At 40.3% G+C, this 22,062-nt stretch overlaps 1 protein-coding gene across 2 annotated transcripts in view; it reads left to right on the top strand.

Annotated features, from left to right (window-relative positions):
• The first annotated feature begins 278 nt into the window (after positions 1-278).
• sh3pxd2b (SH3 and PX domains 2B) overlaps positions 279-22,062 on the top strand; it is a 270,163-nt gene continuing 248,379 nt past the window's right edge. For both annotated transcript variants that reach the window (XM_067996413.1, XM_067996411.1), the window contains exons 1-2: positions 279-546; positions 8,418-8,498. In XM_067996413.1, the coding sequence (XP_067852514.1) occupies positions 475-546; positions 8,418-8,498 (153 nt within the window). In that variant the 5' untranslated portion in view covers positions 279-474. The remainder of the gene's footprint in view (positions 547-8,417; positions 8,499-22,062) is intronic.

Here is a 22,062-nt window from a genome sequence, read left to right as displayed (position 1 = left end):
GAGGTCATGTGATGAAACCTCCAGGCATATGTCCAACCAGATTTGGCAACGCTCGAAACAGCAGTGCAATTAGCTAATGATTTTGGCAGAGTTTTTTTAGGCTTATAATTTGTGATGACATATATATATATAAAAGAGGACTTTATTAGTGATTGCTTTAAGGGGGGGAAAAAGTGATGAGATTAAAGCAAGCCGCAGTTGGTATGGGCCCCTTTAATGATTAGATGGGCTGGGTTAGTGGTCTGAAATTGGGCGGACTCTATCTCCCTGTGCCTCGGATTCTCTGGGAAAGCTTATAGTCGGACTTGAGTGGAAACAAAACAAGTAAAGCTGATGGCACCAGGGACTGGAGAGTGCAGGAGGATCGGGGTCAGTAACTGAGCCCGGCGGATGAGGCATCGCCGAAGTGCAGCACCGATTGCAGCCGGCTGTGAATCTCATTTTTCCCTGTGAGGTTTCGGGACGGGTCGGATCATGCCTCGGCAATCTATTGTAGACGTGAAGGTGCAGGACGTTCAGAAAAGACGGATCCCGAATAAGCATTATGTATGTGAGGCTGCAGTTTCTGGACTAATTTAGAATAAAGAACCGTCGCTGTTGCTGTTCTTTAGAGCGGGGAGAACATTGTTATTGAGTGCTCTGCGAACATCTAGTTAGTTTGGGAAATGCAACTTGTGGTTGGCGATTGTTTTAAGATTTAACTTGATAGTTTGAAATATCAGCGTGCTGCCGGTTCAGTTGTACGGATTAAACTGATGCTGATTCAGTTTAACCATCAATTCGAAAGAAATTATTTGTTCTCTGGATTTTGTAATTGTTATGACAACCTGATTTAGCTTTCTCTCTAACTCGTTGGGCTATTTACGATAATCGCCTAATGTGTGTACACAGCTAAAATAATCTACTGGGGATGATTTTTCAAGCCACAGCGTTTAAAGTGTAGGTTTCATAAACTCGAACAAGTAACCTCGGATGGATGAGATGAGGTTTGTAGTAACAAAGCCTTTCAGGCTTGAAATGTTTCCTTTCAGCCCTGCAGTAATGTTACAGCAACATCGACCAACGTAAAAAGGAAATGTGCCACTTGGCAGTTTTTCATGGCTACTGCCATGCCATTGGACTTATGAAGCTAGATCGATGGCTCACATAAGCATATTAAAACAGAGGTACATGTATGTTCCAATGTAAATTCAGGTCTCTGATTCAATTATGATCCTGGGTGGGTCCCACTGTTTAATTTCACTCTGAAATATTGCCAGCAGCTTCTACTTTATATGAGCCTCTGCCTCAACTGTAGTGTTAATGCAGGAACTGGTAATCACAAGTAAAACTTTACTAATAAGGATATTTCATTTGTGACTTTTTTTTAAAAAAGAAACTTTACATCATCTTTTCACAGTACCACTCAACATGACTTCAAAACTATAAAAAATAGTTTTAAAAAAATGAAGCTTTGAAGTATGTATTGAGAGATGTGTGGGTTTTACCTTGATGTAGAATGCACAGTGTGTTCCTAGAGATAACTTGCAGGTGGGAATGAATTGCCTATTCTACATTAAATTATGTATTTAGCATTCCCTGACATTCTCCTCTTAATGCTTTTGTGCTGAAGGCAGCAGTTTATGCTGGTTAACAGTTCCAAGGCAGTCTATAGCTTTCCAAATGGTCATTCTTCATTTATGAGCCTGACTATTGAGTATCAGTAGGTTATTCAACTAGGAAGGCCATCACAGGCTTGCCTGATCCTGTTCTCATTTGTAGACTCCCTCTCTTTCCAGCAGGGATTGCTGGATAGCTGAGACCAATTGTATGCTTCAGCTGAACTCAACACAGACTAACAGTTAAATCTGGGCTGCATGTCTCAGTGTCATGTCAAGTGCATTTACTCACTGAGCCACTGGGGTGAAAGGAGGAGGGATTCTGGACTAAAATCTTTTATAACACACTTTATGAAAATTGTATTTTTAAAACATTTTTGAATTTTTAGAAGGGGGTGATTTACTTGCAGGAGTCTTCAGAAAGTATTGTTAATCATCAGTTTTCCAATAATCTACCAATGTGTTGAAATCAAGCATATATCTAACACAAAAAGCAAGTTATACACGAAGGGTAAGAGAATTGTATGCTCTGGTATTTTTTTTCGGAAGATTGATCACCTTCAGTTAAGATGTAAAATACTACTTTTTATTGTTTTACCCAATAATTGCATCCACCCCCCCGTAAAAACATTTGCCATTTTGGAGTACCCACACACTGATTATTTTATATGAAAGATTTACTGAGGTTGCCAGGTGAGTACTTACCCTACCTCTTAGCAGTGACATTTCCAGATTTTTTGATCAACCTCACCAGCAAAAACTTGGCAGGACCTCCAGTAAAACAATTGCTGTAGGGAAGTTAGTTTTATTGGGGGAGTGGAGACTGACAGTGCTGTGATAAGTTGCTGGGTGGGAGTGGGAGAATAGTAATTATGTAAAAAATAGATTATGATTGTTAAAGCATTGGAAGGGTTCTCTCTATTTGAGGATCCTGGATAAATTAGCTGAACCAATTGCCTGTATGTTAATTTTGTTATATTTCAAATTGAAAAATTCTTAGTTAAATTGATGCAATTAAAGCTGCTATTTATATTGGGTTCACTGGGGTGCTATGGCACACAGCTCCTGACACATGGGCCTTGTGCAGCTGGAGGCAACCCTACAGTAAACTTGCAGGGTTCATTAAGGCTGGCAGCTCGGAAGATCCAATAAAAGTGGGTGTAAGTGGAGGACGTAATGCATTTTTTTTGGTGTGAGGCGAGGGATTTGTAGTTTCCCTCCTGCCTTGGCTCAGAGCAGCTAGTTTAATGCAGAACAGGGATCAAAGTTGGGACCTTCTTTTACTGTATGGCTTAGGTTAGTAAACTTATCTATAGTGAGCAGCTATCAGTGGATTGAAGTTAGTACATTTAGATATAACTAGTTGATTTCCAGTGACATTGCACGTGTGGAGTTAAGACTAATGCCGGGTTCTCCTAGATAATCCTGCCTGCTAGGGGTGGGATTGCGGCAGAGATTGAAGGACATTAGGAAGGTAAAGCCTACTGCTGTCTTACTCTCTGACCCCTCCCCACCCCAGCTGGGACTGCTGCTACCCTTCCCTGCCTGCCACATGTAAATAGGGGAAGGGCCTGGGTCACTTTCATCACCCTGTATCATTGCTGCTTTCCGGGGTCGCCAAGGGGAAGGTGGTGGTGGGCCCCAGGAAGTGGCAGTTGGTTAAAGTTAACAGGTTTTTTGTTCTCTATTCAGCAGCAGGTTCACTGGAAGGAATATTTTTGAGGTAATTAAAGTGTTGTTGTCCAATTATAACACCACAACTATAAAACAACAACCATGTTTAATGCCAAATTAAAGTTAATGGGAAAATTGAGCGTTATTTACAGGAAAATTTGATTTTTTTTTTCAGTTCTCCAAAAGCACGGATGTTTTTATTGCCTTCTACGTAGGGGTCTGTCTTTGTAAATATACAGATGGATGTAGAATAGCCAGAGCTAGCCACTGTGAAGATTTTTATTGAAATAGAGAAATACATGGATTCTATTTGTGTATGAGTAAATTTGATAAAATTGAATATTCTGTGAATGTCAGTGACTAATTTCTCCTAATTCTTATAAAGTTGCTGGTTACATTATTTATTTTTGTAGATATTCTCATTTAAATGCCGTGAACCTTTCTGAACTGTTTGAAAAGACTGAAAACCTATAATTCGCCTTTGCGCGTAGCCTCTGGATGCCAACTAAAGCTTTCCTGTTTTAATAAGCTAACATGCTATCCGAGAGAAGTGTGCACTCTTTTTGCAGAATGGTCTTTCCAGTGCTGGTAAAATAATAGCATGGCATCCATTAAGAAATGAAACTATTTAATGTTCAAGTGGTATCTGCAGAATAAATAATGTCAAGAACCACATGTAGAGTTTGTTCACAACTAATTGAAATAATTCTATGTCATTGGGGGTCATCTGTGCTATTATTACCTTTCCTAGCAATAGTTTTACAAGTTTGTGCTGCTGGCTGGGAGTCTTGCCTGTTGACAGCATAAATTGGAAATTTGTGCACAAACTGCCTGTGATTTCCTGACCATTCACCCTGTTACAGCATCTTGGGTGCACATTGGTTCTCCAAGGTGCTGTACAACCTATTGGCAGGTTCATGGTATGTTCCTGATTTTATTGGGAAAACACTGAGCATATGCTGGTTTCTGCCTAAATGGGATGGAGCAAAATCAAAGTTTCTCTGGACCGTATCCATGTATTTTCCAGAAACCAGGTCAAGAGCAGCATTGCTAGAGGCCTGAGAGCTGGCTGCTTGTTTTCCCCCTTAGCTGAAGTACAGAGTGTGAAAAGTGACTTAAAAATAGGAAAGATGGGAGCCATTTGAGTATCCTGGGTTCCATAAATAGAAGCTTGGTATCACATTTGCTGGGATCCTTTCACCAATGACTATCCTGGGTTCACCATGAACCTGTACTTACATATACTACATCTGGATGACCTCAATCTATCCAACCTCATAAGTGAATATTGACTGGGCGTTGCAGTGTGTCCTTTGAATTCCAGGTCTCGATTTGAATCCGGCCCACACAGCTAGGTGAAAAGCCCTTTCTACTGGCTATAGGGTTCTTAAGTGCATCGAGTCTGGCTTGTCTAAGCCGAGAGGTGGCAATTTTAATCAAGCGATGAGGATGCCTGGTGTGGGATTGTGACACATTCATACTGCATTGGGGGGTACTTTACTGAGATAAGGATTAAGCCATGATTTTTGGACAAAAGTAGAAGGTGCTTCAGTCTGCATTTTGCTGTGCTCTGCCTGTTTTGGGAGTGCTTGATTTTTACACTTGAGGGTAAATTTAAGGGCCCTTGCACACGATGAGGTACCTTACATGCTGCGAGAATGTATTGGAAAATCGCCAGCCTGCTACCCTCCATTTTCAAATGCACGCTCACCGCATGCCAGAAGTCTGAAAACCGCTTGGTTGGTGCTCAAAGCATTCCAGTTTCCAGCACTAACATCCCTCACCTATAAAATTAGAAAGAAAATGGTGTGGAAGAGATACAGTAGTTTCATTGAGCCTGCAGTGTGACTCCAATTTCCTTCTCTCACCCAGAGACACCTGTATAAGCATGCTGCTTTTTGCACCTTGTCAACAGTCTTTGTATGTGGCAGGATGTTCTTTTGTGTGACCCAGTCTCTTCTCTTTTTTTTCCCACCCCCAAAAAAAATCATCTGGTCACAGCACAGAGAATTGGCTGCTGGCCAACAGATGCTCTCCATTACTCTCGTGTTACTCAGTGGGAGCTGTTGACGGAGTCTGTCATGGGTTCATCTTTTTCCAGACCACCTAATTGCAACACAGGGGTCATTACCTCCTTTACTGGAAGCTGAAAGGATGTGGCAGTGGTTTTAAAACTCCTTCAAGTTTTCTGGTTTCAGTGACCCCGTGATTGCTGAGGGTGAGACAGTCTTTTTGCTCAGACTATCCTGTTTTGTCAGTTCCATGGAGATTTGTAAAATCACCACATGCAGGATGTCCATCAGACGTTATTGAGCTTGATTTGAATTTAAAACTGAGAATTGATATAAACAATTGATTATTAAGACCTGGATGATCATCAGTTACAGCAGTTGATGTTTTAACCATTAGTTTTAACTCTTTAATCTACTGATGTACTCTCAGTAATGAAATTCACTGTCTGTTCTGCCATGCCACTGTATGCTTTAATTCACAAAGCTTCTTTCTGAGATGCATTGCTAAGTACCCAACAGTCTGCAGTTCACAACATGTGTGCCACAGATGTTTCAGGGCACCTAATAAGAGTAATGAAAGAATGACCAATGGCTGATACTTGTAAACCTACCAGGACTAGTACTAGTAGGAAATATACAGGAACAGGATGTTTGTAGTCAAACTTCGGAGCTATGTGTCAGTAAACCTGCTTACTGGATTTACTCAAGTTTAAATATTTCCTCTGATAATAATCATGCCAACAATTTGTCACGGTTATTGTTTACATTCTCGGTTAATGGGATCTTTTAACAAATTTCTTGGTTTTAGGATAAGTGTGTGTTCAAGGGGTGACCAATTGACATACAAGCACTGTCTCTTTTAATCCACTCATTTATCCATGTGTCAGAGGTAAAGTTAGGTTGCTTTGAGTCAGGATAAGCACATTTTTTTCACTCTCACTCAATCACACTTTTCCTTCAAAGCTCTTTTTAAAAAAAACATTAATACATTGTGTTGTGATGAGTACGCTGATTAAACTGCTGTGCAGATGTACAAAGTAGAGGCTGTGATCGGAACCATGAAGGGTAGATGTTCCTGGCCGTTGCTCTTGTGGAATGCCCAGTTTTCTGGGTGCAAATGTCAACAAAAAGGGATGAAGACCCAGATCGGCTGGTCTCTAACCCTTTTACGTAGTCCCAGGATTTCCAAGGATTTTTTGGGACCAGAGCTTGGCCTGCACCTGCAGTAGGCACATTCCAGACGGATGGGGTAGGGGGGCATCTCTGCCCTCCCACTTCATCTTCATGTTTATTGGCTTGCTGGCTACTTCAGGGCAGGAGTGCTTGAAAAACATGATGCTGTGGCCAGATCGGAGGGTCTATATGGTGGTCCCATTGCAGGCTGGAGACTGCAACTTAGGATTGTATGCTGACAACACCCAGCTTTACCTCACCACCATCACAACCTCTCTCGACCCCTCCACTGCCTCTGAATTATTATGCTGCTTGTCCGACATCTGGTATTGGATGAGCAGAAATTCCTCTAACTAAATACTGGGAAGGCTGAAGCCACTGTTTTTGTTCCCCACCACAAATTCCATTCCCTAGCCACTGATTCCATCCCTCTCTCTGGCCACTGTCTCAGGCTGAACCAGACTGTTTGCAACTGTGGCATCTTGTTTGACCCTAAATTGAGCTTCTGACCACATATCCGTTCCATCGCCACGCGCACCTACTTCCACCTCTGTAACATCACCCGTCTCCGCCCCTGCCTCAGCTCATCTGCCGAAACCCTCATTCATGCATTTGTTACTTCTAGACTTGGCTATTGCAATGCTGTCCTGACCAGCCTCCCACCTGGCACCCTCCGTAAATTTGAGTTCATCCAAAACTCTGCTGCCTGTATCCTAACTCACACCAAGTCCAGTTCTCCCATCACCTCTGTGCTCGCTAACCTACATTGGCTTCTGGTCTGACAACACCTCAATTTTAAAATTCTCATCCTTCAAATCCTTCCAAGGCCTAGCTCCTTCATATCTCTGTAACCCTCTACGATCTCTGTGCTCCTCCAATTCTTGCCTCTTGCGCATCCCCGATTTTAGTTGCTCCATTATTGGCGGCCGTGCCTTCAGCTGCCTAGGCCATTAGCCCTGGAATTCCCTCTCTATCTCTCCTCCTTTTTAAGATGCTCCTTAAAACCTACCTCTTTGACCAAGCCTTTTAGTCACCTGTTCTAATATATCCTTATGTGGCTCCATGTCAGATTTTGTCTGTTAACACTCCTGCGTAGCACCTTGGCACTTTTTACTGTGTTAAAGGCGCTATATAAATGCAAGTAGTTGTTGTTGTTTGTCATTTCTACATTTCTCCCCCCCCCCCCCCCCCCCCCAGGAATTTTAGATGGAATCGGGACCTTCTGGCTGCTGATCTCTATTGGTAGCCAGAAGGTTCCGATGTCCAAGGCTCAAATTACAGCTGCTGCAGATCTGAAAGGTCCATCTTCCCTCGCCTGGCCCCCACTTTTGCCGATCAGAAGGTTGGTACATCTCAACTCACTCTGCATACGAGCCTGCAGAGATACACTGGTCTCAACTGAGCCAGTGGACCGGCAATATCTGGCACAGGGAGTGCCTGCCTCTGGCTTTGCGTCCCCTGAAAGCTGCATTTTAAGGGGTGGGCAGAGGTTACACCTTTTACAAAACAAGTCAGAAACTCCCAGAAATGGTGGAGACTTGCCGCAAATGGGTCGCTGGTGTTTCCTGAAGAGTTCTGTTGGTCCCTTGCTCGTGTTACGGTGGGGAACTGGTAAAATTGGACCCATTCTGAGTTCCAGATCTTGGTCCACCAGTAAGAGATATCATATAAAGGCCATGCTTGTTCACATGTTGGGGACTGGGACACTCTTTCTACTCAAGTAGCCAGCAAATGTCATTATCAAAGGCCTGGAGCAGGTCACCTGTCTACTCTCACCGCATGGAAGGCAAATCCATTTTAAGTGGGGTTTTGTTCATAATTTGATTCATGCAGTATACATGGTGAAGCATAATAAACAGATTTGGTATTTGGCTGGGATGGTGGTGGTGGGGGTAATAGCAGCAAATCACATGATCTCACTGTGGTGGATTCTTTCCTGATCATTTTCATTTTCTTTCAGGTTTACATCATCCAAGTCACATGGTCCAGTGGTTCCACAGAGGTCATCTACAGGCGCTACAGCAGGTTCTTCAATCTGCAGGTAAGGTTTGCATCACACCCACAGAATCGTGGAACAGAAAAAAAAGAGTTCTATGTTAACAGTTTAATTACCGACTTTAAATTAACAGTCTGAGCATCCTAAAGAGTTTATGTATGCACATAATTGTTACAATTCAGTCGTCTTCTCAATACTTTTTACTCGCCTTCAACACAAAAGTCAGCCTCCATAGTCAAGGCTGTGCTTCCTATGAATTGAAGCTTGACTTTATGCACACAATGTCCAGATGATGTTGCTGCAGGGCCCGTCTGCAGTTGGCGTATTTATCACAAATAATACAGCTTTTCCACTGCCTGCTCCAGATCGCTCCAAACTGATGGAAATTACAACGTGGCCAGATGCAGAGCTCTGGCCAAAAATGATGAATCTGGTTTATTAAAAAGTAAAATTATATGGAAACAAAAATAGATCAGTTTAGAAAGCACCACATTAATTAACTTTCAACATGCTTTAAAACTGTTCTTCTTGAACTAAAATAACACAGGTTCTTTGAGGTGCTTTTAACGTAAATGCCCACTGTTATGCTTAGAGTCTTGCCTCATTATGCAATGGAACTGTTTGAACTGAACTAAAGAACTAGGGAAAGTTTTCAATATTTAGCCAGATTCACATGGCTTCTGCCTTTTTAAAAAAACATTAACATCAGAACAAAGATACAATGCCAGGAGAAGGGTTGCATAGGATGTTGTTTGGCAATGACACCTGGCATCTGCTTTAACCAGGAGATGCTAATTCTGACAGTGTGCATCTGGCTTGCTTGTTTTTGATGTCTCAATTATTAAGGGAAAAAATAGCACCTCTGCTGGTAGAGGCAGCCTCATGTGTTAATGTATCACATGCTTGAGGTGTCTGGTCAACCCATTTGGACCTGATAAATGACAAAGACATAAACAAAAGACAGACTGACTTCTTCTCCCTCCCCTTCCTCTCTCTTTCACACTTCACTGTCAAACACAAGCAACAGAAATCTCCCTCCAGAAAGCAGTTACAGAAGATATTTTAAATTATTAAAATACTAGGCATAGCTAGAAATGTTTATAAAAATATATGATGTAGAGATTCTTATGAACTAAAACAGGACAGATGTTTGTCTGTCAGTGACTTCCTCATGGGAAGGTGGTAACTTGTTGGTCCCACTCGCAAGGTACTCGCTCAAACCGTGCAAAATCAGCATCACTCGAGAAGCTCAATAGCATCCTGGACTCAGCAGTTCATTTATTCCACTGGACTCAATATCCAGCCCCTCCATCACAGCCACACTGTGGCTGCAGTATGTACAATCTACAGGATATACTGCAGCAACTCACCAACTACTTAAACAGTACCTCCCTCCCCATGCGCCCTATACCACCAAGAATGATAAGACCAGCTAAGTCGTAAGCGGACCATCACCTCCAAATACCCCTCGAGTAATGCACCATCCTGACTTGGACATGTATCATGTTCCTTTGTTGTCAAATGAATGTTGCGCCTAACACCTCCTCTATGTTTTATTTGTCAGCAGTCCTCTGGGTGACTTGCTGCTTCGTGTGCCTTTGCTATGCTCAGAGTTAGTGCAGCAGGTCCTCTGCCTGTGGATAGTCTAACTCCTGCACAATGTTGTCAGCATACCCATTAAGTGCTCCAGATCAATATGAGCTTATGGAAAACACTATGTGGCCTGATCTAGCTCAGACTAAAAACTAAAAATCAGCTTTATTAAGAAATATGATTATTGAGGAGCAAAATAGCTATATTTACTAATGTAATTATTTTAGGTTACATTCCTCCCCATGGAGTTCTACTTTATATATTTTTAAAAAAAGAACTGTACCCTTTTTCTTCTAGTTCCCTTCCCCCAGTTGTCTCCTGCTGACACTTACTGACCAGGCTCTCTCATCAAGAATATCCACGTTAATGAGGCATTAGAGGGGAGCTGGTGCATTCAGGAGATGATTGGAGAAAATTGAGGAGGGGATAGGTACAAGGAATGAAAGATACTTTTTTTAAAAAAGTACAACTCCTTTTGAAAGCAATGGGATAGATTCTGACTTTGTGTGATAGTGTAAAATGGGTAATTGCAAATTGGCAGCCCATTTTACATCTCTCCTCATTTTTTTAACATTGAGATATAAAACGGGCTGCCGATGTGCTATCACCCGTTTTACACTCTCTCAAAGTCAAAACCTACCCCAATGTAACCTAAAATAATTGCATTGGTAAATATAGTAATTATCTATTTTTGTCTGCTTGAGCATGCTCAACTGCTCTACACCAGCTACTGCATAATAAACATTCCATTCATTCTGAAGATATAAGTAAACATGGGGTTTGGCAAATCTCCATCTGTATTCATGGCCTTGAAGGTGTATATTTAAAGGTCTGGGTGTGTAATTTTGTGCTAATGCTGAAAGGCGAGAAGTCATGATTAATTTTGTTTTGTTAGACAGTGGTTTAGAATTCTGATGACTCCTGATTCTGAGCTTTGGGTTGACACTCCTGTCCTCCTATAAAATATCTGCTGATCAATTAAAAATACTGGCCCTGAGTCAGTGTTTGTCCTGCATCTTCCTGGAAGTTCATATTGCTTTCAGTAACAGCCCATCTATTTTTGTTCCTAATGGCTTCTTATTTTTGATTTATGCCAGAATCCATGAGCTAATGTTTTTGTCGATTTTAAAAACTCTGCTTTAATTTTCCTTATATGGGGGGTTTGGATATGAAGCCTGTACCCTTAAGATCTGTGCTCTGAATTCTTTCAGATCTTAGACAATGCTGGATCAGGTCAAGTTGGAGTCCTGACACAGTTCAGAATGTGTAATGCTCCAAATAAAGTTGGTAAACTCAGCGTGCAAATCTGGGATTGATTTTTCACACTCACTTACATGAGTAAGACATTGTACCATTGCTTTAAGATGACTTTATGCAGGAGTGAATACACTGATCCTTCCTAAGCTGAGTGACCTGCTCAAGCAACCTGTCACTAGAAAAAAGTTGTACATAATTTACACGCTTTCTTGCATCATGCGACAACACAGAATACATACTGTGATACAGATTACACAGCACTTGCAATTGCATACCATTGAGGATGGTGTATAGTTCTGTCTGTGGTAATACTGTTATGGGCTAAGAGAATCGTTAGCTGGAAGTTAATAACTTTCTAACAGTTTGAGAGAAAAGAGCATAATATTGGAAATATTATCTCCAGCATTTTGGAGAAAACTGGAGCCTTTTAAAATCATTTTTTCAATATAAAAACCATGACCCTATTTTACAGTGCTTCACTGAATGCAGTATTTCATTCACGTACAAAGTCACATCGCTCAGTTGAGTGAGCTTTGAAGGTTTGTGAATTAAGGAGCAGTAATCCACCACTGTGCTATGAATTTCAGACCCAGTTTAATTTATCATGGCTGGCTTTACATAAATCATAAATTTGGCGGGATCTAAGAAGTCTTGAAAGCCACTCTTAGTTTAAGCTGGGGGCACTTTACTTTTCTCTGCTATTTGTGCAGGTATTTGTGAGCATTATCAGGCTTATGGCGTTCAAATTTGAAATGTCATTAACACCAAGCGCTTGAATGTTCTTCTGGAGAAACCTTTGGCAAATTGGCAGCAGTAATAAGGTAGCTTTTCTGTACAGTGCTCGGACATGCACCAGAAAAAAATGGGCTTTTGACTTAATTTAGTTGGTTGGTTTCTTGTTCCAGTGAAAATCCACGTAACTAACTTGAGTGGGTTTTTAATAATTGTAAAATAAAAGCAGCAAGTGTGCACCACTTTGCTCTTGATGCTCAGTGTTGTATTTGAGATTTAGCTTGTCCACAGTTACTGAGGTCACTTTTTTATAGGCCCTTGAGCTTGAAAACTTCTCTAGGCCATCCACAATTTCCATTTGATGTCTAATGTATAGCTAGCTTAAATTTTAGACCATATCATAACTATTGGGAAAATTGTACTACTACCACTATGGTCTTTTTAAGGTTGCTGTACAAGTAGCCACTTAAGAGAGTTTTTTAAGCAATTGCTGATCCATTTTAAGTGTAATATTCATATACATTTTTAAAAAGTTTTTTGTTCTTTCACTTAGACAGTAGTGGTTTTCTGCACCCCCTCTTCTCCCCCCCCCCCCCCACCCCCCAAGCAATCCAATTAGTTTCCCAACAAACTTCATACAGTTGTGTGCAGGAGGACATCTTAAATTTGTAATGCTTGACTGTTCAAGATCCTCAACAGACACCTTCAGTTTCATTGCCAAATTTGTATTCATTTGTCCCAGTTCTCAGTTCACTGTTCTACTAATGTCATAAATTGACCACATTGTAATTTACTATAATCCTTGCATTACCTATTTAGCTGCTTATATCACCTGGTGGAATGTTTCAAATGGTAAGGGGATGGTACAAATTTAATATGTAGATTAATATAATCTGTGGATAATGTTTAGATTCAGCATTCTGATGCGTTTAACAGTTTTAATAAGGGACCCATTAACCATAAGAATGAAAGTGCACAGATTGATGACTTACCTCAAAGTGTCGGTCCACATTTGTTCTTTTTCCCTTACATGGCAATGGATAAGTTTCGTACAACATACTTTCTGTCATAAGTAACAAAGCAGCAGCGTGTTAAACCTTTTGAGGTGAAATTTGGATGCCTGCTGGTGAAAGGTTGAATGTAGCAGCCAATGGCATCCGGCCCAGTAAATTGGTTCCAAGTTGTAAATTTCATGACTTTCTTTTGAACTGAAATATCCTGGAGCACTTTTTTTTTTGAATGAAATGATTGAATGGAGTTTCATAAGTCATGATGCAGTGTGAGGTTAAAATCAATGAGTTTGGGATATCTATTTTGAACACTTATCAATGAAGTTAATATTTTAAACAGGCATTTGGCCTTCATCTTGGCCGAGGTAGGCTGCAATTGAAAATGAAACTAAAACCTGCTTCAACATGTGGACTGGTCTCAGTAATTTCCATGTGACATCTGCAGCGGTGGGTTTGAATGCACTAACACTTTTTTTATAGTCTCTTTGAGTGGTTGGCTTTGGACTAAGTTTAATGTACTGCTTTTAGCATATCTATAAGCACATTTTGAGTACGCAACAAGGGACTTGATAATTTTTAGGTTATTTGAACTCAGCAGTAGCACATAAGCCTGAAATCTTAATGTATCTAGGCAACAAGGGTACAATGACATAATGTCAACATGCTGGTGTGTTCCTAATACTGCTCCTTTTCAATAAATGTTTGAATATGTGGTGTGGGTTTAGCCTGAAAGCCAAAACCTGCTGTCATTCCTTGACCTAGACCATCCCCTGTTGCCTCTGGTAAAAGCCTGTCAGGGCCTGTGGGTTGAGCTAACAATTTAAACTATTTGTGGACTAGGCTCCTCCAGTAGATCAGAAAGTTTATACGTTTGGTAGCTGAGCCATACAGGTCAGGAAGGTCCTAGGTATGATCTTGGCGAGGGGAACAGGTCCAACTGATCTCAGTGCCCATGGGTTAGGAAGGGGAAAATCAGCCAGGGTTCACACCCCTCAGTGCTATCCACTGACCTGATGGAAGTTCATTTGTGTGGATGTCAGGTGAGGACAGAAATGGCCTCTCTGTGATGCTCCCTTCAATTGCTTAGCCTGTCAACACTCACTGTTGGGCTCATGCACGAATAATAGCCACTTGTGGTAGGTACAGGACACTGACTGGCATCTGTGGAACCAGACCGCAACATGGAGTCAACATCTTCAGGAGTGGAAGAAACAGTTTTAAAAAAAAATCGCAAAATATTGTTGGCAATGTTTTTAAAAAAGTAGTAACATGGAACAATATGCAAAATAATTCAGCAAAACAATAATCACCTACAGCTATGTTACCGTATTTGTTCTGAATTCTGTTCTCTGGGTGACGCACAGAGTCGACACATGTCTTTTTAACCTCCAGGGTATGAATTTTAAGATAGTCCGGACTGATAGTATGAGTCTTTGCTCTGCACCAGCTGTGAGACTGCTGAGTGAAATGGGGTTAATCATTTACTTCACATCCCATTAGGCACAGATGCACAGTACAAAACTGCCCATAAATCAGCATGATGTTGGCATACATTCATAATACTAATGGAAATTCCATGGCGTTGCTCACAGTGAATTGAAAGATGTGACTGAAGCTTACGAGAGATGTGGATAGTAGTTAAATTGTTGTTTGGTTCCCCTGAAATTTGTCAATTAGGAAAGAGACTTTTTGTGCTGCAGACTGTACCATACATAACCTTGGGAGCAATCGTTGATACCAGGTGTGAAAAGTAGACAGGAGTTCTGATCAATAATAGCAACATCCCTCACCTTGATGAGCACAATAATTATTATGTACTTATTATGCAAAAATAATGATCAGTGTGTGTTAGTCACTTAGATATTTGAGCCTAGAAATTGCTGTTGGAGGCATCCACAGCCAAAACCACATTCGTATGACCATCCTGTACCCACTGTTTTAAAAGAAAATTAACAGGTTAATGTCTGTGTTAAATTAGCAGGCAGAGGAATCTCATGGATATGTCAAGCCTTCATCTGCTGTCCCGAATTACTAGACTTCGTTGCGATTTTTTAATTTCAGGTCTGTTGTTTGGAAGTTTGAGACTAAGGCACTTTAAAAGCGTCAAGTTACCCATGTCAAGTTACAGCAGTAAAATGCTGAAAGGCCGTGATCACTGTACGGATACTTTTAAGGCCTAATGGTGTTGAGAGATATTATGAAGCCTTGGCACCCCAGGTGGTTTTATATAAAGAGCTTGCCTTTTTGGAAATTAGTTTGTACAAGGACAGCATTTGTCTGACAGTAAGTGTTTTAATAAAAATAACTAGGATTGGGATCGGCATTTCAATAGCCCCATGGAATTCTAGATATAAAGGAATAAAAATTCAGAAGGGCCGTGAAGATTGATGCGATCTGGCAACTGCAACAGAACAAATTCTATTAAAAGGTTTTGGCAAGAGCATGAGAGAGAAAAATGGAATAGAAAACACAAAAGTATATTTGGTGTGGGAGAATGTGGAACATCTCACTAGTCAAAAATTTGCAGTGAAGCTATTGTCATTTGTCACTGCCTTTTTAACATAATAAAACAAGCTACCTTAGTGATAAACTGTAGTGAGATCAGGGTGGCACAACCATGACCTCACACTGTGGGCAGAGTTTTAAATACAAGTTGAATGCTCATGTTCCTTTGCAGTGTGGCACAACCATGACCTCACACTGGGCAGAGTTTTAAATACAAGTTGAATGCTCATGTTCCTTTGCAGTGTGGCTAAATTAAAATAATCAAACATGAGAATATGTTCATTTTTAATTTGCTTTGTGTTTGTGATGCTGGAACACACATTTAATGCCAAATTAACTTTTGAAATTGTCTAATGCTTTAAGAAATGTTATCCATATGGGTGGGATATCACATCTGGTTTTAGTCTCACTCAGAGGCAAATTAAGACTTTGTAGGAATTGAAGCTTTGTTAAAAGGAAACCTTTTGGAAAAATATAATTCTGTACAAGTTGGGAAAAATGTGTTTGAAATGCAAAGGCAATAACTTTTAGATTTTATATTCAAGACCTACAGTTCCTGCAACTTGACATTATCAAGTTTAGCAGAGCCCAGAATGTTTTGACTTTGTCCACTTTGAGTCTGAGATGATCGAAGTGTCGAAAGTCAGAATGCATAAGTAGTCTTTAATATGAATTATGGGATGGCTACATCTGGAGTAACCCGTGTAGTGTCAACATATAGCAATGACTATCTAATTGATAAGTAGTTGATGTCTTAATATGAGCTGGAAAGAATAGCTGAGGCCAGGACATTGGACTTATTAAAAATAAATAGGTGATGCTTTAATGAGAAAACATAAATGGTATTCTGGAAGAATGAGATCAAATAGGCTGAACAGGCATCGCCATACAAACTAATCTTTTAATAGACTATCCCCTGTTGCTAAGGTAATGTTCTAGTAGGTTATCCCAGAATTGCTTAGCAAATGTCATTCTGGAATCTGTCTTGACATGTAATTGTGTAGATACCATTGTAAGTTCAATTTTTAGGCAATTTTCAACTATATTTTCCTCTCCTCCTGAAGGTGATTTCATTCCTGGTTATGGTTCCATGAGTACCAATTGTTTTTATTTCAAAATATACTTTATATCATTGAACTGTTTGTATCTTTAAATTCTATGTAAATATCACAATTCCGACAGTAACATATAGATCGTACACAATGCGATCCCAATATTATTTTTTGTAACTACATTTTATTTTTTACGATTCATGCTGTATAATACAAGATGGGGCGGCCTTACATTGTGGCCTTTCCCCGTAGGGCCTTTGCGTAGGTCACACCTCGCTTGAATGCGTCCCGCAGCACGTACTCCTGGACCTAGGAGTGTGCCAGTTGGCAACACTCGGTCATGGACAGCTCCTTCAGCTGGAAGACCAGCAGATTTCGAGCAGACCAAAGGACCTTCTTCACCGAGTTGATGGTCTTCCAGCCGCAGGTGATATCTGTCTCTGTGTGCGTCCCAGGGAACAGCCCGTAGAGCAGGGGTAACCGGGATACTTGCTATGTAAAATTGTTCAATAACTGAAGTTCATCTACATTGTCAAAAAGAAATACCTGTTTTGAATGATTTTTGTATGTTGAGTCACTGATGGTTATGTGGAGAAAACTGAGGTATTTCATTTGTACTTGTGCACACATGCATGTATATTTATTTGACTATGGAAGAAAAACACTTCAATATACACTGTCCCAGTTTTGTAGAATTCTTGTCTGTACAGGTATAATAATTTAAGTGGCATTTGGAAATTGTGAGGTATAGTTTTCATAGCACCAATAAACAATCATCTGCTCTGATTTATGTAGCTCAAATAAAACAGTTGCTAAAAGAATTTTGCCTGGAACAGTCATTGATTTAAATCTCAGTAAATTACAGGAGTTTGAGATAGTATTGGCAAGCTATTTACTTAAAATTTGATTGGTGTGGGTGCTAAGGAAGATTGATGCAACAGGTTGAGTTTGGTGGGTAAATACAGTAGATTGAATTGGTTCAGGAGAAGCATACCATACTGCTTTGCCAAAGTTCAGAGGATCTTTTTGTTGCAGTTTGGGATTTTTGCAACATTCTTCTCGTTCCCATCTACCCTACCGTTTCCATAAGCAGCCTAAGTCTCTTATGGACGTAAACCTGTGTCTTCACCTTTTGCTTAGTATGGATTAACATAGTCCAGGTTTAACAATTAACTTCAAACTGTAATAAATCAATTATTGGAAGTGATGCCCACCTTGTTCTTCTGTCACCTCAGAAGATGGAAAAACAACAAACCACCAGACCATTGCATATAGGCTAATCTACTCAGTTGAATTTATATATAAACAAAATAATATACCGAAGCAAAGAAAAATGCAAGATGTGAATATACTACAATAACCAAATTTACATTCCACATATAAAATGAGTGGACTGTCTAAAACAAAAGCACTGGCAGTTCCAAATTCTTACAGTATCTCTCAGCGAATTCTTGGAAACAAAGCCTCTAGATTGTAAGTTACAACAGATTGAACCCTTGCACAGTTCCTATGGTCTTTGGTGAACCAAATAGTAAACCAAAGACGACTAGAGTCCCTGGGTCATATGGGTGTCCTTTCCTTGATGTAGAAACAAAGTTACAGAGGGTGATCAGCTTTAATTGAAATAGCCATAAAAGCAACATTGGTGCCTTCTCTGTGACAATGATGCCAAATCTAAATCATACATTACAGTGAGTTTTCTAATGGACTAACCACCAGGGAAACCAAAGAAATCTATTTCTTCACCCCCCCCCACCATCTTTGAAAACTGTACACATTCACCTGTCCCTCCAGCCATCAAAGTAACTATCTTAATTGATTTTCCGAAATCAAGTATCTACCATGCCAATTGCAAACAGCACCTTCAGTTGAGCCTTTGATTACTGAATTAGCATATAAATACTTCTTCAAAGAACCTGTAATGAGATCCATTCTGGATCAAGGCACACTGGGCCTCTAAATAGACAACTTGTCTCTCGGCGACCATTACAGTTTTCTAAGGAAGGACTTGGATTTCAGCATAAGGTTTTCACGTGTATATGCAGATATCTAATGGAGTTGCTTGTGGTCAGTTGGAGGATATAATGTTTTGCTGCTCCCAGGATCTCGTAGATGATCCCCCTGCAGCAGATTTCATTGTGCGCCTGCATTGATATGAAACGTAAGTTTACAAAACAAAGCCAAAAGTCAGTTTAAGGTTACTGAGATGAAATGGGCTCTTAGTTTGTTAAGGCAATTAAAGAGTTAATACATATATTTGTATGTTATAATCATGGTAAGTTCGACTACCCCAAAAGGCAGGTTTAAACAAAACCCTGAAAATTGGGTTAGAAACAAAATGGTGGGTAGAATTGGATGATTTGTGCACCAATGCCACCTTGTGGCACATGGCCTACAATGATGACGCGAGAGGCACCTTTATAAAATGTTGACGTGTGATTTAACGATCATGACACAGGAAGTAAAGTTAATATGGACCGAAATTGCGCACCATATGCAAGGCAGAGAGGCACACCTTGCAGGTTGAAAATTCTATTGCCACACTCTTTTCAAATGAAGCCAAATAGAATTAAACTATTGGCATTGTTTAATCTCATACACTTGCTTAATAGCAATAGTGAGGGAAAAAAAAACAAAATGTATGTTGTATGCAAATTGAAGCTTAATTTAATGGAACATATGTTCTATCTGATATAGCCTGAGCTGGTGCTAGTGAATATTATGAAGCAATAGTTACTAAAAGATTGTATGTATGAATTGAATTTGCTTAACTGTGTGCATGCTGTTCAGCTATCTAGCCGAATTTGGGAGTACAATATTCTATGTCCAGCACCTTCAATGTGATGGTATTTCCCCATTGGGCTTCCAGCTAGTAGACCCAACTTAAAATTTTAGTTTTGGCTGATGTCTACACTTGGGCTCACTTGTGTCCATGTTACAATATCCATAGAGAATCCTGCTCTTCTAACTAAGAATGATGGAATGGATGCAGTGAAATTTATATAAAAGTTTGGGTAAATGTCACATGGTACAATGACTATAAATAAGAAAATATGGTGCTCCAAATTTTTCCATCAGCCAGATACAGTATAATTGGCACAATCATGGACTTCATTGTCTTGAGGGAAGGTTCTGCAAAATTTCTCCGATCCCAAAGGTACTAGAACAAAACACCAAGATAGCCTTAAACTTGCATTATTTAACATGGACTGGTTGTTTTCTATGAGATGACGTGGTCCTAAGAGCTTATCTACAGAAAGCTGCTCTAATGGTACAATGTTCCTGTACAATGATCGGGGAAGATGTATACTGGACCTAGTTGAATTGCCATTTCATTTCTATTGCTCTACATTGTTGAAGGTGTGCTGCCCTTAACCTTTTATGTGTTGAATTTTGTTTAAATCATGCTTACAGTATTTTGAAGGACAGTGATTAGCCATGATTTAAGTTGCAATATCAATTCATTACTGAATGTTTAAAGCATAGAATTCTGTAAGCAGAAATATTATAAATCCTTAACCTCACCACAGCATGACTTCAAATAGAGGATTCTATCTTAAATAGCTTATTGCCTCCTTAAACTTCCCAAATTATTCCAGCTGTTCCTGTTTAAGGCTGGAACTTGGCATATCTTTTGCTGGCCACGGTGCTGTCTACTTCAGCAAAATACCAATTACACTACAGTATATAGCTAGTTCTACTTGCACCCCAGTTAGATAATGAAATAAAGCTGAAGAAAAATGAGATGTGCTCATTTCATTTCATTGGCTGCTCGATTCTGTTGCTCTGGCAAATGTTACCAAAATAGCAGGACACAAGTCCAGAAATTCTGCTCCTTTTTGCGGCAGAATTTGGGTGCAGGTCCGGTAGAGGGACCAGATATTAATAGCAAATTCCAAGGGAGGGGTGGGTGCTTCTGCCTGCCTGCCTCCATTTCCCAACTTCAGTTTGAGGGGGCTGGGGGTTGTCTGTAGGCATTCCCGGGTACCCCAACAATACTGCCCGATATGCCACTGTAAGGCTTAGCGATACCTATGCCGACATTGAATAGGTGTTGACCCATTCTGGTCTACGTGTGGGCTCCACAATGGCGACAGTTGATGCCGGCGGGGTTGATTACCATCTGATTTGCTTACAAGATGTTAGGCCTTCCAAAGAGCCAAAAGGGTATTTCACACCTCTCCTGGCCTTTTGCGCACTCTATTGAGCAGCAGGATACCACGCCAGCATTCTATTTCCTCCGCTGGGTGGACACTACCTCTGTTGCGCCGGTACTGGCTTGGTTGGCTACTCTTAATATGGTGATGATACCATTCCCAGGATTTGGGGCAAGGTCGTGACAGACTTAAAATGGTGGGCATAAGTTCTGTCCTGCTGCACTTGCACCACTGGAATGTCTAATCTTCCATTAGGGAAGGGAGCACGTGTTTCATTCTACAGCATAAATTGCTTTTGGAGAGATTCTTCACTGCACTCCATACCACGCAGAGTGTTGGGGGATAATTTTAACCTAACCCGCCCGGCAAGAAATTGACAGGATCAGATTGGTCGTCCATTTCACACTCCGTCCAATTGCACTTTCCATTGAAGTCAATAGAAAGTGGCGGGGTATTTAAGCCGACCCTGTCAGATTGCCGCTGGGTGGGTTAGGTTAAAATTATCCCTTTGATGAAGATAACAGGGAGGAATGATTTTCACTGTTTGCTATTTATAGGAAAATCATAACCATATGTAAAGATTGTATATATGCTTTTGCGATAAATAGTAAAGTGAAATCTTCTTCCTTAAAGACTAATTGAATCAGATTGTTTTTGTCTTGTATGTAATAAGGCCACTCATTTACAGATTTCACAGAATAATTGACGAGTTGTGGAATGTAATCCAAAGCACCAGTAGAAATCCCACAATACCATTTAATAATTATTATATCCTACATGGCATAAACACCCCTGCTATTATAAAACAGGGTACCTACCAACTCACTGTAAGCAACACCATGGGAGATCTATAAATTTCCAACCATTGATTGGCTTTAATTTCATAATCATAGTACAACAAATCACACTGAACAAACAAAAGACCTAGCAATCAGCAAGTAGCAAGCAGGAATTTAAACCGCTAACTGTGAAGTTGAAAAAGGAAACTATGAATGAAAAAATGAGCAGTCAGCAACACCTAGCTTGTTTTTTTTAAAAAAGTGAACCAGTCAGATCACTTAAAATATTTTTGACAATCCTTTCAGCCATTATCTTGGGTTGTTTGCTAAGTTGAGCACTTGCTATTGGAAAAAGTGTTTACAACATAATGGCATAAAAATAATAACACAAAATTATTAAACGTAGTTATATAATAGGCTTTCCATCAGGAGCCTGCACCTATGTAAGAAATCTGAGCTTAGGTAGGTTCCAGGCCCATATCTGAAGAGACTTATGCTAGCAGGCTTCATCTCCCACCATAGAA

This window comes from Heptranchias perlo, chromosome 14, assembly GCF_035084215.1.
Source record: "Heptranchias perlo isolate sHepPer1 chromosome 14, sHepPer1.hap1, whole genome shotgun sequence".
Taxonomy (NCBI): domain Eukaryota; kingdom Metazoa; phylum Chordata; class Chondrichthyes; order Hexanchiformes; family Hexanchidae; genus Heptranchias; species Heptranchias perlo.
This window is presented reverse-complemented; position numbering and strand designations above follow the sequence as displayed.